Source organism: Heterodontus francisci, chromosome 11 (genome assembly GCF_036365525.1).
Source record: "Heterodontus francisci isolate sHetFra1 chromosome 11, sHetFra1.hap1, whole genome shotgun sequence".
Lineage (NCBI taxonomy): Eukaryota > Metazoa > Chordata > Chondrichthyes > Heterodontiformes > Heterodontidae > Heterodontus > Heterodontus francisci.
In genome coordinates this window covers 78,308,815-78,326,469 of record NC_090381.1, presented here as the reverse complement: position 1 = coordinate 78,326,469, position 17,655 = coordinate 78,308,815, and the positions used below count along the sequence as shown (strand labels likewise).

Genomic DNA, 17,655 nt, shown 5'->3' with positions numbered 1-17,655 from the left:
GTTTTGTAGATCCCAGCAAAAGGTAATTGATCTACTGGACTAGCATTTTCAAAAGAAAACCCTTTTTATTGGACTTGTGACTTATTACCTACCATTTTTGGCATGAAATGGGGGGCAATGTTGGGGACTATGAATTCTATTTTGAAAATGAAAATTCCTGAACCTTGGAGATGCTGATTAATGTGCATTGTCCCACTGACAAGTTATTTGGTCCAAAAGTGAATGAATTAACAGTACTGCTAAACAGATAATTTGCTTGGTAGTTTGACATTTTTCTAGCATTATTTAATCTATTGCTGACACGCACATGTCCATCTAGATGATTGGGTATATTTCACCTTTAATACTGATTTGGTCACCGCTTTAATAATTCCAGGAACTTGTATGATCTCATCCTTCTGAGTTGGTGTAGTCGAGCTAGCTGCCTCACTTTACTTGAACAGTGGTGTCAGCCTCTGGGAACATCAGAGGGGTGAACCTTAGACTGTATGTCTGTTCCTTCCTGGATATTCTGTTCTGAGTAGTTTGACCTTGAATGCTGGTAGCTTTACTTGCACTAGCTAATTCAAGTCTCACTTTTCTCATTTTTGGGGCTACTACATATACATCCAAATGACACTGATTTTATCTGCCTATATTTGTATAGCCTGCAAGTCTTTTTTAACTTCTGTGTCTGCTCGCTCACTTTTCCCATCTCCATTTCTTTCTGTCTAACTGAAAATATATAATTTGTACACACCCACAAACCCTACTTTTAGTGTAGAAGCACTATATTTTATATTCTCAGGACTGCTGAATTTTATCAACCAGTCTGAGTGACACATGTATTGCAAGAGTTCACCTTGTCAGACAGCTCATACAAACACGTCGGGGAACTGTAATGACTTGGGTGTTAACTATGGGGAAAAACACAAGGCAGTTTTACTTTCATAACTTTTCATCTCTCCTTTAATAGAAGAACAACAGAACTCCAGATAAGCATTTTTTAAAAGTCTTTTAACATACAGTGGTTGGTTTTAACCTAATTCACTGGGCAGGAAAGGGGCAGGTTTGAGTCGAATGCTTGTTTTACTTGCCCAGTTTCACTCTGCAGTGACTTCAATGGAGAGTAAAATCAGGTGGAGGTAACTGACCTGAACCTACCCATTTCCTGCCCAGTGGGTTAAGTTGACATTAACCTCACTATCTTTGTGAGCTTGACAGCTTAGGCCTAATTCTGGTAAAAGGTCTATTTTCATCCACAATTTTAGCATTAGTTCTTTGTTTCCCATGCTTCAGCCTGATTACTGAAAACAAATTTTGAAGATACATTAGGGCATTTCTCTTGGGCCTCCAAATGTTATACATTTTGCATCTAATTGCCTTGTGCTGCAAAGAACCAATAACTCAGTTCTTGATGTAAAAGTATTAAAATACTGAAATTCTTTGTCAACAGCCAAAAATTTACAACAAATGTATTTTCGCCTATCTGGGGCTGAAATGCAGCGGATTTCTACTGTTTAACATCTAAACCTTGGCTTCTGAATCTAAATTTTCAGAGTTTTCAATGCAATTAAAACTGCAATTGACAATGCACTGAGAAAAAAGAACAAACTTGTTTTTATAGCACCTTTTCATATCCTTGTAACAGCATAAAGCACCTTATAGCCAATGGATTACTTTTAAAGTGCAAACATTGTGGTACCCAATGTATTTGCATTGTCCAACAGTGAGCAAGTGTGAATGACCTGAAAATCTGTTTTTGGTGGTTATGGCTAAGGGAGAAATATTGACTACATTGTCATGGGATCTCTTATGTCTCCTGTAAGCAGACATCTGGGGTGTTGGTTTATGGCACTCATTCAGTACTAAAATACAGCCTAAATTTTTTTGTTGGATGACCTTAAGCTCTAAGTGAAGGTCACTGGAGGAAGTGATGTCATGTCACATGACCAGAGTGTTGTGGGTGTAGCCCAACAGTGAGGCTTATGTAGACGTGGCTTCTGCAGTGTGTGTGTGTGTGTGTATAAATAATCTCGTTAAGTTGTAATAAAATCCCACGTTGTCTTTGGATATTAATTGTAGCCCTTTGAATCTTAAAATAAGGAACAAGTAATATTACATATATTCTTAAGTCATAAATGAAAATGAATAAACAATCTTATGCCTGAAGGTGAGAGGAGCACTGTCATCACTGAGCTGGAAGGGTAATGTATCCCAAACATTTGAGCAACAGGTGAAGCTAGCTGTTTCATGGTGCTACTATGCAGTACTATAATAAGTGTTTGCCACTAACAGGATGCTGCTGTCAAGCCAAAAAGACATTCTGCCTATCACACAAATGAGTAATGTGATCTATGAATTTCAATGTCCGTGTGATGCTAGGTATATAGACCATACGTCCCAAAGATTGGCAGATCGTATCAAACAACATGTCCCTTCCGCTGTTTGCAACGGGCAAGGTACAGGCCGTACCCAACCAGCCCGTGTTTGCAAAACTCAAAACAGTGTCCAACATCAGATGTGATTCCATGATTGGACAACGTTTGCTAAATAATCCTCAGTGTGCTAAGAATTACGCTGACAACCAATTTTAGATGGTCAGTCAGGCTCACAGTGTAATAAAAGCAAAATACTGCGGATGCTGGAAATCTGAAACAAAAACAAGAAATGCTGGAATCACTCAGCAGGTCTGGCAGCATCTGTGGAAAGAGAAGCAGAGCTAACGTTTCGGGTTAGTGACCCTTCTTCGGAACTGACAAATATAAGAAAAGTCACAGATTATAAGCAAGTGGGGTGGGGCGAGAGATAACCAAAAAGGCTCACCGTGTGCCTCATTTGCGTGTACTGCAAGCTATATATATTAATACACAGGGCCCTGTTCTTTGCAGACAGAACATGTACACACATTGACCTGTTTCAGCTAAACAAAATAAGTGACAGCCATTCACTGGTTCATTGGTCAAGGCATTGCCCTGAGGAATCAGTCAAGCTGTCTGGTTTAAATTTCAAATTAAGCTTGGCAGTTAACTGTCAGTCACCATAAATTGGTGTATTCTACACGGTAGTGCCTCTACCAATCAGAATCCACTTGCTAACCAATCAGCGCACTCTCCTTTTACAGTATAAATGTTTTGCTCCCCTTACATTGGTATTCTTGCAAATTGTCCAGATGAGTGCAAGACGAAAAGCTTTGACAAAATGTCTCCGTTTTGAGCAATAACTAGATTAGCTAAGTTTCCAGTAAATGGTGATCTCCCCAGGATGTTGAAAGTGAGGGACTCTTATGATCATACAGTTGAAGATCAAAGGGAGATTGTGGGGCTTTTCTTTTTTGGTTATGATCATTGTCCTGCATTTGTGTGCTGCAAATGTTACCTTGCACTTGGATGTTGTCCCCATTTTGCTGTAAGTTGACATGGGTTGCTTCATTATTGTAGATTCAAGTCTAATTTGCCATTTGAGTCCTGGTTCCTTCTCCTAGTTCTTTGCCTTTCATCTTGTCAATTTGCTTCACAACATTTGAAAGAAGAAGAAAGTAAGAGCTTGCATTTATTTAGTCTCATGATATCCCGAAGTGCTTCGCACCCAATTGTAACATTTCAGCTATAAAAAGTAACATGGGCAAATACAGTCGGCAACCTTTTGCCTTTGAAAATAAATGCCATTTGTTCCAGAGCTAATTAGTTCCACAAAGGTTGAAAAGCATTTACCAAATTTTTTTTTTAGTTTGTGCAAAAGGACTGAAATGTTGCTTTGAGTTGTACTCATTATATTGTCTACAACAATAGTAGCAGACATTTGTTTTCTGCAGGAAGCATTGTGCCTGAAAAATGTTGTGTAATAAATAAAATCTCAAATTGATGTATAGAATATATTTTGTTAAACAAAGGAACATTTGAGTTTTTAGTCTTTTTTTTTTAAGTATATCTTGCTTCAAGCAATAGTCTGGTTGGAAAACCAATTTACAGGACACCTGCAGCACGAATATGTACAGTAATTGTGAATCCTCTTTAGATGGCCTGTCATGAAAACCTTTTGTTCATAAGTATGCACGCCACGAGGAAGACTGGATACATGAAATTTTAGATGCACAAATAGGATAATGAAAATTGAATGGCACACTTCCACTTTCCTGGATGTGCCTTGTGTGCCTCATTAGTTTTATTAGCTGCACTTAGAAATGCTGACCTGTAGCATTTCAGAACTGAAGTTGGAAGATGCAATTATTTTAATTTCTTTTGATAGCTTGTATTCTGCTTAAGATTGGTGTGTTTGTTTCAAATATTCAATTTCGAAAGGTTTTCTAAAGTAAAGTAACTGAGCTGCATTACTAACATATAGAGTGTCATTCTATGCACAGCATATATTTAATCTAAAAGTGGTTTATGATGCCAAGATTAGATGCTTTGTAAACATCAGTGCACATACATAGTTTAATTTATTGCTGCATGATAATTTTATTCCGTCAAAATTTAAGTTTTTACTACATTAGGTAATTGGTTCCCTTGATGCATAGTTCTTGTGGCAGTGACAGTTAATCCATACAGATCAAGAGCTATTAGGTTTGTGTTTTTATTGGTCTGTGTTGAATGAACTAATTGCAGCTGGGGTGGTAGCTGAGTGGTACAATTGGCCGCATCCCAAAGTTTGCAAAGGGGAGAAGCAATCACTGGCATTCCTGTTTCTGATTATTATTGTGTTCCCCCCCCCCCCCCCCCTTTGCGGGAAGTGTAGATGTTGGGTGAGGTCAAATTGGGTGTGGTTTGCTGCACCCCATATGCAAATGGCCTGTTGCCCACTTGCATTTTCTGCTGTGGATCGCACATGAACAATGGCCACATGGGGAAGATATAGTGGAAGACTGGTGTCTGTGGAATTCTGCTTCTTAAAGGAGAGGGATAAGAGAGAAAAATTATTTTTCAAAGTAGTCAGTGGGACCAGAACACCAAAATTTCTCTTCTCGTGAACTGTCAGCTTCTGTATTCAGTCTCCCGACATTCCTGTGTCCTAGATTGTGTTTCTAGAACTATGTCTAGCAGCTGTCTAAATGCAAGTTTATCGTGCCAGCCACACACCTGCCCACTGTGGTTTATAAGTTTGCATTTCAGTGGACAAGACAATTTTTTGGTATTATGACCAAGGTGGGAGGAGTGCACTGTTAATTCAGTCTCACTTCACAGGTCACAACATATATTTATAATTTCCCACTTACTGAAGCAGTCAATCATACACTCTACTTTTCCCCCAGAATAAAGCACACCGACCAGGTTTCTTTAAGAAACAACAAAATTATCAGTTTATTATAAACCAAGTTTTAACCAACAATGAAATAAAATATGCACACAAATTGAAATATTAAAGCCCCTTATTTATGCTAGCCCCCCCCACATACATACACGCGTGCACGCACACACACATGCCAGAAATGAGGCACATTGGTTTTGTCATATGAACATTGATTTTTAACTGTTGCTGGAGCGAGGAAATGACTTGTTGAACAGATCAGTTGTGGCTGGAAAAAACATTTGCATACTAACAGATGGTGCTTGTGTATACAAAGAACCATTCCCTGACTCATTCAACCCACAATGGATGTTGATCACTGGACAGTGAGGGGGTGGGGAAGTGCATTGCAGGGCCTGCTGGGGTGATGCAATCCACAGGGGCCAGGACTGGTTGGACCAGCTGGTCACATGACTGACTAGATGTTCCAGGGGTTTTTTGAACTAGCTACAGAGTGTTTGAGCAGAAAGACTGTTTGCTCTTGGACTGAGAAGATCTCTCCTGTCTGCTCTCATCTCTTTCTCACAAGCCTCTGAATCCACTGAAGACACATGAACCCCAAGAGAGAAAAGTCTCCTACAGCGAACGAGGTTTAAGAAGAATATTGGGCCCCAACAAAAAGCAAGATCTACCTACAGTCAAGGACTCTACAGTGAGCTCGAAGAACTGTAACAAAAACTCTTCAGATATTGTCTCAAACGTTTCCATTTTTTTGGTCTCTATTTGCATATGTGTACTGTGTATGTATACTAGCGTGGGCGCGTTGTTTATCCGTCGGCATCAATTGAATTAGAGTTTAAGTTTAATAAATTTAAACTTTTCTTTAAACCTAAGAAAGCCTGTTTGTGCTGGTTTCTTTGTCAACTAATTGAAAAGCGGTGAACAAGGATTCACCAAAGGGGAGCTAAAAACACATGTTTTAAAAATTAAACCCTGTTACGGTAAGACCAGGTGAAGGCTGAGAGGGACCCCAGACACCTTTCTCACCTGATATATATAAATATATATGCAATCGATTAACAGGGAAAAATATAAAAGGGATTTTTGTTTACAGCTGTTACAAAGAAATAGAAGGAAAAAAAACATTTGGCTGCAAAGAAGGTATGGAAAGATGTGCTTTGTGTTGGTTAGGCTTCCCAAATGCCAATAAGTGGCTGTCAGTAGGAACTTCCAGAACAGTTCCTTCCAGGTGATATTGAAGATTAGTTTGGGTAGATTTTCCAAGAGATGCAGCTACAGAAGCTCCAAATTAGGTCTTAAAGCAGGAATGCAGCAACAAGGTTTTTGTTTGCACTCATTCGATGCAGGATTTATTTCCAAGAGAAAGAGATAAGCTGTCTTCTCCTGGCAGGTCAATAAGCAAACTGGCTTTTCTAGCAGGTCAAACTGAAACTGAAACCTTTTTTTTTCCAGAAACAAGCCTCCCAACGACCATAAATCTTGGCTTGTCATTTCTTCGTAAACATCTCTCCAAGTCAAAAACAACCCCTGCTGGGTTATTTGAAAACCGGTGCCTTCGAGTAACTGCAGTTCAATCTCAGTCCAAACCTCCTGGTAACTTAAAAAAAAAAATCCCACAAAGTTCAACCATCTCTAAGATTCCAAATGAATCAGTGTCCATAATTCAAATATAAGTCCTTAACACACATTTTACAAAAGAAATGGAAGCAACCTCATAAATGTCCAAGGTTGAGTTCCTCTTGAACATATGGGTATGATTTTTCTTTTTTATTGTTTTAAGATTGCTACTTCAGAAGGACTATGGCTTCCTCGAAGACATTAATATCTGGCGTCCCTTTGTGATAATTGGAATCTACTCTTCAACTATATCAGCTGCAATGAGCAATCTGATTGGAGCTTCCAGAATTCTTTATGCACTTGCAAAGGATGATATATTTGGTAAGTTATTTTTTTTTTTTAAAAGTTTCTTAAATCAAAATTAGCAAGAGTTAGCAGATGATAAATTACATACGATTATAATGCAAGACCTTCTGTCTCTCGTACCTACACCAAATAGTTTAAAGTGCAGCTGTGTTCAGAAAACTAATTTATTTTTGAAAAAACATACAATTTCAAGGGCTGGACATTGTTTATTTGTTGCGTTTTCTTTTAAGTATGCATATGGATTGCGAAAGACAGTGGGGGTTTATCAATAGGCTAACAGAATAGGCAGTGGGGTGGGAAATGCAGTTGTGTAGAAAAATGTGAGGTTATGCATTTTGAAAGTAAGAATAGGAAAGAAGTGCACCTTAAATGTTCAGAGTTTTTTTTTACCCTAATATAGGAAGGATATGAAGAGGTACAGTGTAGATTCATAGAGATGCTATCAAGGATGAGCGGTTGCAGAAAATAGAGCATTTAAAAAAAGAGACTAGGGTTGCGAAGGTCAAAGGTAATTTGATAATCTTCAGGATGATGAGTTATGATGTAAATAGTGATTGATTATTTCCTCTGGTCAGTGAGATAGTAATAAGTCACAAATTTACAATAATAAGATTAAAAGGCTAGTTAGAAAATAAATCTTGAGTGGTTTGAGTTTGGAATTCTCTGCCACAAGCCGTTGTTGAATCAGAGTCCATAAATTATTTGAAGTGAATTAGATTTTGTTTGAAAAAGAGAAAATATTAAGAATATGCAGAGTCAGCAGAAGAGTAGTTTTGGACAAGTGGTACATGTGGCGAAATACAATAGCACAGACCCGATAGCTGAATGACCTGTAACATTCTTTGATTTTAAGACCAGACAAAATGAATGCTGTTCAAGTAGATCTGAAAACTGAATGATCTACAAAGCAAGAAAGTAAGTGTGAAAGGATATGAAGGCACAAGACTTAGACAGTATAGTAAGTTGAAGTGGCAAGCTGCAGAGTTAAAGGGATGAATTTCAACACCTAAAGGTACATGGATTGGGGTCAGGTCAGATGTTAGTTTTAAAAATCTCAACCCTACCCCAACCCACCCACTTCCAGGTTTAATGGAGCTGGGACAAAGGGCAGGCAGTCGACCTGCTCCCAGGAGGCCTTTAAAATATATTCATGAAGCTGGCAGTCTCTGATTTAATCTGCCTGGTAGGTTTAACCTTGCCCAGCTGGGTTTCCCAGCCAGCAGCTGAAGCAAGGTGAGAAAGTAAGTACCTTTTACAACAGTGCTTATGGGCCAGGCACAACAGGAACGCTGTCTTGCCGGACTGTCCCTGCACCCCACCCCCACCCCAGCCCTGGTTCAGGGTTGAGGTTGGATTCACCCCCTCCCCCACACACATGTGGTCTCCCTATCTGCCCATGTGGCCTGCTCTGGAGTCCTCTTCTTCTGACTGGAAGCCAAGTGTGTCAGTTGACCTGACGTCCAGGCTGGGAACCTGCTGAAAAGAAAAGTCAAAGTTAATATATTGGGAAGCCTGGACTTGCTGTTTGAAATTCTGCCCCTCTGGTGCTTACTCAGCCCTTGTGTCAAGTTTCAGCTGAAGGAATCTGCAATATAAATGAGGCAAATTTTTTTTCTCTTTTCCCTTCTGCCATGTCTCCCTTTCCCACCACCTTTTCCTGAAGTTATTGATTTTTAAGCTAGAGAATGATTCTGCCAAGCATCCTGCTGTCATTCTTGTATGAACCCAGTGAGTTAATCCTTCAGCAGGGGAGAAGGAGATCATGCCCAAGACCGATCTGGTCTTGACCCAACATGCCACACCTGTACTTTTGAGACTGAGTAAAATGCTCCCCCCTTCCTTTTTTTTTTAAAAAGGGAACCTTTCAAAGATGTCAGCTTGTGCTCAGTGGGATAAGTGTGTTTCATGCTAACCAGTCTATAATTCATCCCCATTCTAATTAGTTCTGATGAAAGGTCACCGACCTGAAAAGTTAACTCTGTTTCTCTCCACAGATGCTGCCAGGCCTGCTGAGTATGTCCAGCACTTTCTGTTTTTAATTCTAACTAGTTGGCTTCCCTGAGGGTCCAGGTATTGGGAAGATTGGGAGTTTTCTATTGGATATAATTAAAAGCCTCAGATTTCATGGGAGCATGCCTTGTCTTTTGATTATTCTTACATGACATCTGATGCGATATAGCCTTAACCCATCAAGGAGCTATCTGTAACGTACTTACACAAAAAATGTTAAATCTTCCATCCTATTGCTAATTGTACCTTTTCCCAATCCTGCCTCAATGCCAAAGTACATGGATTTTCAACTTCTTTGCTCATTCTGACTCTCGGGTAATGAATTTGAACATTACCTGAAAACATTTTAAGTACATTTTATTGCTGGAGCTACTTTGCTGTCCTTGAAACAAGGCTTCATCTAGGCAGATTCTAATTCCCCATCCAGCCAGCAACACCAGTGTGCTAGACCAAAATAACTGCTGAAATAGTGGACAAGTGCTTAGACAAAGCCAACCTTGCCATGTGTTTTTTGTACCCTCCCTTCTCTCATTTGCCTGACTGCAAACCTGGAGGTTTTCGCAGCTTTCTCCTTTTGGAATTGTTCAAACAGACTTGTAGATAATTCTAATTATTTGTTTCAGTCAGATTATAACTGCAATTATTTTGGATATAGTTAATGTCAGCGGCAATGTAAGAAAAATAACAGCTGCATCTTCATTATCCTGTTCTTGTAAAATTGCTCATTGATCATTGAATGCTTTTTTTCAACAAGAAAAGAATTTCTACAGATTAAACAGCATTTATAAATTGCCTCAGACTTTTCATGGTATTTGAAATGAATATGGTCAGTTCTGAATTATGATGTCCAAAGCACAGGAGGGTTAGGTAATTGCTAAGTTTTTCGATCATCTCCATTATCATTTACAAATTATATATGCTCAGAATGCTGATAAATTGGATCAAATATGAAACCTTTTTGCGAGGCACACAGGTAGTATTCAAGTTAAATCTGTGGTTGACAGGGCCCTCAACCGTGTCCGACCCATTCCCCGCACCTCTACCCTCACCCCTTCCCCTCCCTCCCTCTATAACTTCTATAACCGTGACAGGGTTCCCCTTGTCCTCACTTTTCATCCCACCAGCCTCCATATCCAAAGGATCATCCTCCGCCATTTTCGCCACCTCCAGCGTGATGCCACTACCAGTCGCATCTTCCCCTCCCTTCCCCTGTCAGCATTCCGAAGGGATCGTTCCCTCCGCGACACCCTGGTCCACTCCTCCATTACCCCCACCACCTCGTCCCCGTCCCAGGGCACCTTCCCTTGCAATCGCAGGAGGTGTAATACCTGCCCATTTACCTCCTCTCTCCTCACTATCCCAGGCCCCAAACACTCCTTTCAGGTGAAGCAGCGATTTACTTGTACTTCTTTCAATGTAGTATACTGTATTCGCTGCTCACAGTGTGGTCTCCTCTACATTGGGGAGACCAAGCGCAGACTGGGTGACCGCTTTGCGGAACATCTCCGCTCAGTCCGCAAGCAGGACACTGAGCTTCCGGTTGCTTGCCATTTCAACACTTCCCCCCCTGCTCTCATGCTCACATCTCTGTCCTGGGATTGCTGCAGTGTTCCAGTGAACATCAACGCAAGCTCGAGGAACAGCATCTCATCTACCGATTAGGCACACTACAGCCTGCCGGACTGAACATTGAGTTCAATAATTTCAGAGCATGACAGCCCCCCACTTTACTTTCATTTTTAGTCATTTTTAGTTTTTTTTTATGCATTCCTTTTTACATTTTTTACAATCTTTTTTTGCATTTATTTCATTTCATCTTAGTTTGTTCAGTTTGCTTACCCACTGTTTTTTTTCAGGTTGTTTTTCTTCAGGTTTGCACTTGCTGATGTTCAATATTCAGCATATTCACACCTAATCTGTACTAATGCTTTGTCTTTCAACACACCATTAACATATTGTTTGCCTTTGCTCCGTGACCTTTTGGTCAGCTATGTGGCCTGGTCCAATCTACACCTTCTCCTTTGTTATCTCTTGCCCAACCCCCACCTCACTTGTTTATAATCTGTGACTTTTCTAATATTTGTCAGTTCCGAAGAAGGGTCACTGACCCGAAACGTTAACTCTGCTTCTCTTTCCATAGATGCTGCCAGACCTGCTGAGTGAATCCAGCATTTCTTGTTTTTGTTTCAGATTTCCAGCATCCGCAGTATTTTGCTTTTATTCAAGTTAAATCACTTGTGAAGTAATGAGAAAGATGGAATTCCTGAGAGAAGTTCCAAATGAGGAAAATAAACCAGTTTTTTTTCTGCTTGCGTTGTAGTATATGTACCATTTAAGGCATTACATGTGATGACATATTACTTTCCTCTTCACCTGGGGTGAGATTCTGGACCAGCTGTGATTACTTTTGGTTCTAATTCCCGTCATTAACAATGATTATTTGCACTATAACCTTCTTCTGAATACTGTTCATTAGCTTTTAGCTTCACACTGACTGTTTCCTCTCGCAATTAGTGGGTTTAATCACAGATAATAAATAACCAGGAGGCTTTCAAAAATTTCTTTTAGCATCTACATTAATGTTTCTAAGTTGGAGAGTGAAAAAGCATTGTGAAAATGACTGCAAAATTAATCCAGTAAAAACTATTTCTGGAAGATTTTTTCAAAATTTTACTGTCGAGAATCCACATTGTTGAACTGAATTTCTAATGACTTTTCAGTCTTTGGATGAGAAGAACCATCTTGAATCTGGGTTACAGCTGTGTTTTATGAACACATCTAACATGAGAGAGATTTCTGTATTCATCGCAATATCATCTGAACCTCTTGACTGAACTAGTGCCTTGTAATTGTTGGCCCGGCAATGTTGTTATGGATACTAGACTGTGGATGTTTAATGTATTTTCTTCTGAAACTCCTTTCTCTTCTATTTTGGCAGAAGTTTTAACCCCTTTTTTTTCAAAATACTGGAAATAGAAATTGCAGATGAATGTGTTCTAAGACTAATATAATTGCAGCATCCTTATCTCTATTTGCTTATTGCTTTGTTATTGTGTGCTTAATCCTTGCAGTTATAAATAAAACTGCAATTATGGGATGGGTTCTAATCACTCAGCTTGAAGATGGGGTGAACCATTTAGTGGGATCATGAACTGTGACGTACACATTTATCTGCTACTTTGTTACTTATTACCTATTACATAATGTGCTCTGTTTAAATTCTAATCTATGAAAACATTTAAGAGAAAATTATTGGTAGTTCTTGATTTGATTAATCTGCTGGTTAGATTTTTTTTTTTTAATTTTCATTTATTTAGGAAAACTACTCGTGCCTGCTAAGAAAACTTCGCGAGGTGGAAATCCTTGGGCTGCTGTACTGATTTCATGGGTGTTAGTACAGGTACTACTTATTCGTTTTTTAAGATAATGGAAGTCACAGAAAACTTAAAAACTTACATTCTTAACCTTTGTGGGAAAATATGTGAAATAATTCAAAAATCTGTGCAACTGAAGGTTATGATGTTTCACCATTCTGCAATCGATGAAATAAATTTATATTTTGTTAATGAAGCATTTGTAGAAGACTAAAATATATCAGTGTGCCACTTTGATTTTAGTTGTTTTACCTACAGGGCCACCAAAAAATGGGTCAAGCAGTTTTATTAAATCTCATGAAAAAACTTAAGTAACCCACAGACCAGTGTGAACTTTTTCCTAAAAAAAAAAGCCGTTTCGATTTGTGTGGACATTTGAATCATTTTGAACAATACAGCAGTGAGGTACTCAGAAAATTTAGTACTATGCTATGCAAAAGCAGTCTTCTGTTTTCAAAATATATGTAATGCTTTTTTTATTCATTTGTTGATGTGGCATCACTGGCAAGACATGTATTGCCCTGGAAAAAGTGGTGGTGAGCCATTTTCTGTTTCAGGTCGCTGCAGGGTGAACTCCCTTCCTCCTCTCCTGCATTCAGGATGGCAGTTGATTGGCCCCTAAGCCTCAGCCCACCACCCCGGTGGAAGCACTAGGCTTCTATTCTGCAATTTCCTGGAGTGATGTTTTGAGATTGTTACGACCAAGGCAGGAGTAATGCACTGTTAATTCAGTCCCACTACTCCACAGATCACAGCATATTAGTAAAGTTTTCCACCTACTGGAAAGCAGCGTTATTAAACACTCTTTTTGGGCTGAATTTTACGCCGCCCCAGCGAGTAGGATGGTGGCATGGGGGTGGCGTAAAATTGAGCGGGAAGCTCTGGGAGGCCTTCCTGCCCACTCCTGCCTCCAGCCAACTTTACGGTGGTTGGGCAGGGGAGGTGGGGAAAAACGGCCTGCCCGTCTGAGGCCAGTCAAGGCCCTTAAGTGGCCACTTAAGGGCCCTCGCCCGCCTCCACAGGTATTTTACCCATGACAAGCAGGTGTGCTGGGACGTGAAAGGCCGCCCAGCGATAGCTGCCAGTCTTTCTGCGTGCTGGGGGAAGGGGTGTGCTATGGCAGTCGGGCACAGGGTGCCCAATTGAGGGCCACCCAACCCACCCCCCAGCACCCAAGATGCCCCCCCCCTCCCCCCCCCAAACAACCACCCTAGCCTCACCAGGGTATGACCGATCACCTGGTGAGGCATGCCCAACTTACCTTCACTCCTAACTCCCTATTGTCAGCTGGGCTGCAGTCCCAGCAGTGACCACCACCCCCAGTAGCGCTGCTGGGACTGAGAGCTGCTGGCCCGCTGATTGGCTGGCAGCTCACTGAGGCGGGACCTTCTCCCTCATGGGGGTGGAAGTCCCGCCTCTGGACAGTTAAAGCTTGGGGACGCGTAAAATGCGGGTTCGCTACAGACCTTTACGTTGGTGGCGAATTCCCATCCACCTAAGGTAAAATCAGTCCTTTGTCCCCCAGAATAAAGCTCATCAAACCAAGTTTATTTGAAGAACAAAATGAACTATTAATAAACTAAGACTTAAATAATACTGAGATAACTCGATGTGAAAAAGATTCTTTTAAAAACTACTTCTTCCTAACCCTCATGCATGCACACACGTACTTTCAAAAAAAAGATTAACCAAAGAAAAAAAGATGTTTGTTAGGAATAATAAAATAATTGGGTTATCACGGTCAGGTAGGATATTTCTGGGTCGGTGAGGTGTCCCAGAGTCGAATAGTTGGATGCCACTCGAAGTCTCTCCAGTTGAGGTTGATGAACAGTCTGCGATGGGTAGGCTTTCAAGGCAATTTGTCTGCAGCAGGCATCACACAGGTCTTTCAGGAAAGGGTCTAACAGGTCTGCTCGGGTTTCGAAGTAGCAGTCTGGCAATAGAAGCTTTCTTGAGATTTCAGGATCTCCTAAAACATGAGGCAACAGTAACCACTCTTGAGGCAGGGATTATTCAGAGGCTAGAGGCAATAGGAATCTGCTACCTCTAAAAATGCAGGGCTTCCTCTTTTCCTTGTTTTTTTTCCCTCTCTTCGGGGGTCTTTTCCTCTCTCCAGGCAGACCACAACCACACTTCCAATGTAGGATTTCTTTTTCCAGAAGAGGCAAGTCTTTATATAGAGTAGGTCTTTTCTCTGGTCTGCAAAACCAGTCACAGCCAGGTCTCACTGCATGCTGCTGGTCCAGCCCACACTTCTTTCACAATGCAAAGTGAAACTAAAACCCACAATCTGGTCATGTGACAGTCATAATTCTTCCGTCATTTCCCTGTTGAGCTACTTGGAAACAGGTGCCTTGCAGTCTGCGTACACTTCACTCAGTCCACAACTCAAATATCAGCTCTTAAAGCATTTTTTTGCAAAGAAAAGTAGAAATACTCTCATAACAAGATCTAGGCATTAGCAGTATGGGAGCTGAATGTGCATTGAATAAGGCTGTAGAAAGAAACAGCCCTAATCTTGGTCATTTAAATTAGCATCAAATATATGAAGATCTAAACAAGTCTACTCCATCTTTATGTAATTGCTATTATTTGAAAATGGAATTTGTGATCTCTCCCAGTTCAAAAATGCTCGTTTTAATAAATAACTAGATAAGTAGTTGAAATAAATAGTTGAGATCAATTTTGTGAGCAAGAAAATTGTTATAGTAAAAGGTACTTAATATTGACGAAGGTTTAATATAGTCCGAAATCAATAGAATGATGTGTCAAATTGGACAGAATATGGTTAATGACAACTAATTATTTCATAAAAAGTATCCGTGTTGAGTTGGGTCAATGTTGTAAATGACATCGCTCCTTTAGCGATTTGTGGTAAAAGCTGAATTATATCTAATGAATGATTTAAAGTACTGGTTTCATTGGCCATTTTAGTTCTGATGGCAAAAATATTTATCAGTGAGCAAGTTAACATCAATAACAGTGCAGTTCGTGTGCTGATTCAAACTTAACATTTTATTGAAGATTAAGTGCATTGGCAGGATGATGGCACAGATTGCAATCCAGCTTACAAGATATTGGAAACTGCAACCTAGTTTTTTTTTTCCAATATGGAAAAGGCATTAAAGCTATAGATAGCATTTAGCATAGATTCACCAGGACGATGCCAAGGATGGAAAGCTATTATGATGTGAGGTTTGAGATACTGAGAGTCTTTCCACTGGAGTAGAGAAAATGAGCAGATTTCTCCAGGCTCCTTCGAGAACACCTTCCAAACCTGTTACCTCTTCCAACTAGAAGGACAAGGGCAGCAGACACATTGGAACACCACAACCTGCAGGTTCCCCTCCGAGTCTTTCACCATCCTGACTTGGAACTATATCACCGCTGCTTCACTGTCGCTGGATCAAAAGCCTGGAACTCCTTCCCTAACAGCACTGTGGGAGTACCTACACCACATGGACTGCTCCTGTTCACGAAGGCAGCTTACCACCATCTTCTCATGGGTAATTGGGAATGGGCAATAAATGCTGGCCTTGCTAGCAATGCACACATCCCACAAATGAATAAAAAAATGAAGATTTTTAATACTGAATAGGGAAAGACTATTTCCCCTGTGCAGTTGGTGTCAGGAGATAATCAACTGAAAATTATTACTAAGAACGAGGTTAGGGGAAAGCATGTTGTGGAGCATGGAATGCTTTGTAACAGTGGTTGGAGCAGAGACCATTGCTGCTTTTATGGGAAATCTGGATAAATAATTGAAGCAGAGAGCAGTGTAGTGGGATTAGTTTTGGATTGCTGCAGCAAAGAGCCAGCACAGGCACGATGACTTGATTAGCCTCCTGCTGCGGTGTAAACTTCTGTGGTTTAAATAGAAGTGTACACTGTAGGCTGAATACTTGATCAGGCACTTCGAGTGGGGAGCGCTGATCAGGAAATCACAGTTCTGCAACCCTTGTATTTTGGTCCAGTAACAAATGGATGGAGGTATTGGATTTTCTAATTGACTGACGTGAACGCTAATTAGCTTTAAATTTGTAGTGGTGAAGAGCAAAAAAATGAGGAATAAAGATGAGATCAGTGATTTCAGTGGTCGCCAGTGATTATTAGCTGGATAGAAGCAGCTCAGTTTCACCTATCAGAAATAATTCACCTAAATAGGAGAGTCCCAGTCGTCCTTACTTCTGAGGCCTTCCAAGATATTGAGCAAAATCTTTTTCTGATCAGATGAAAGGCAAATACTACTTCGGATTGATATGGGTTTGGTGGGATTGTAATCAAAACCTGAAAGGCCCTGTGCAATGTTTATTTTAATGATGAAAGCTGAACAGGAGATGGGAAAGATCGCCACCATTTCTTGACGCAATATATAGAGAGAATTTATCTGTTCTGGTTTGCTGTAGAGCAGAGAGTTGTTAGTTCTCCATGCAAATAAACCATCCACTTGGTATTCAATTGCAAAGTTTGAGCAAGCGCTCATCGGAGTATTTCTTCTGGATCTTAATTCAGTCAACAACAACTTTCATTTAAGGTGCTTCCTCTGTTTCTTTCTCACAAAGACTGCTTGCTTCCACTTCTGTACCATCACCTGACCTCAACACATCTGTCACCAAAATTCGCAGACATGCTTGCGTCACTTCCAGCTCTCCTGGCTGGTGCTCCATTTTCTACCCTCCATAACCTGCAGCTCATCCAAAAAAAAAACTGCTACATGTGTCCTGACCAAGTCCTGCTCGCCCATTGCTCCTGATGACTGAAATTGGTTCCCAATCCTCCAATTTCAGAACTTTAAAATTCTCATCCTTGTGTTTAAATCTCTCCATGGCCTCATCCTTCCCTGTTTCTAACCTGTTTTTATTATCACTAAGTTCATATATTCATGTAGAGCAAAAGTAATTCCCTTTGACCACCACCCATACAATCATAGAACTGCTGCTAACACGCAGCCTTTCAGATAGAAAAGCTACAGGAATACAGTAATATTCTTAACGTTGCAAAGAAAATTTCTACTTTTAATATTGTCCTTTGTTGTGAAGCACCTTTATTGTGCACCCAGGGGAAAAGTACTCCTCTTCCACCCTCCTCTCCCTCTTTTCCCCCCCCCCCCCCCCCCAATCCA

The 17,655-nt window shown here is 40.4% G+C and overlaps 1 protein-coding gene across 2 annotated transcripts in view; it reads left to right on the top strand.

The window, feature by feature from the left end:
- zgc:153039 overlaps window positions 1-17,655 on the top strand; it is a 180,059-nt gene that overhangs the window by 88,824 nt on the left and 73,580 nt on the right. For both annotated transcript variants that reach the window (XM_068042295.1, XM_068042294.1), the window contains exons 7-8: window positions 7,007-7,164; window positions 12,477-12,559. In XM_068042295.1, coding sequence (XP_067898396.1) covers window positions 7,007-7,164; window positions 12,477-12,559 — 241 coding nt within the window. The remainder of the gene's footprint in view (window positions 1-7,006; window positions 7,165-12,476; window positions 12,560-17,655) is intronic.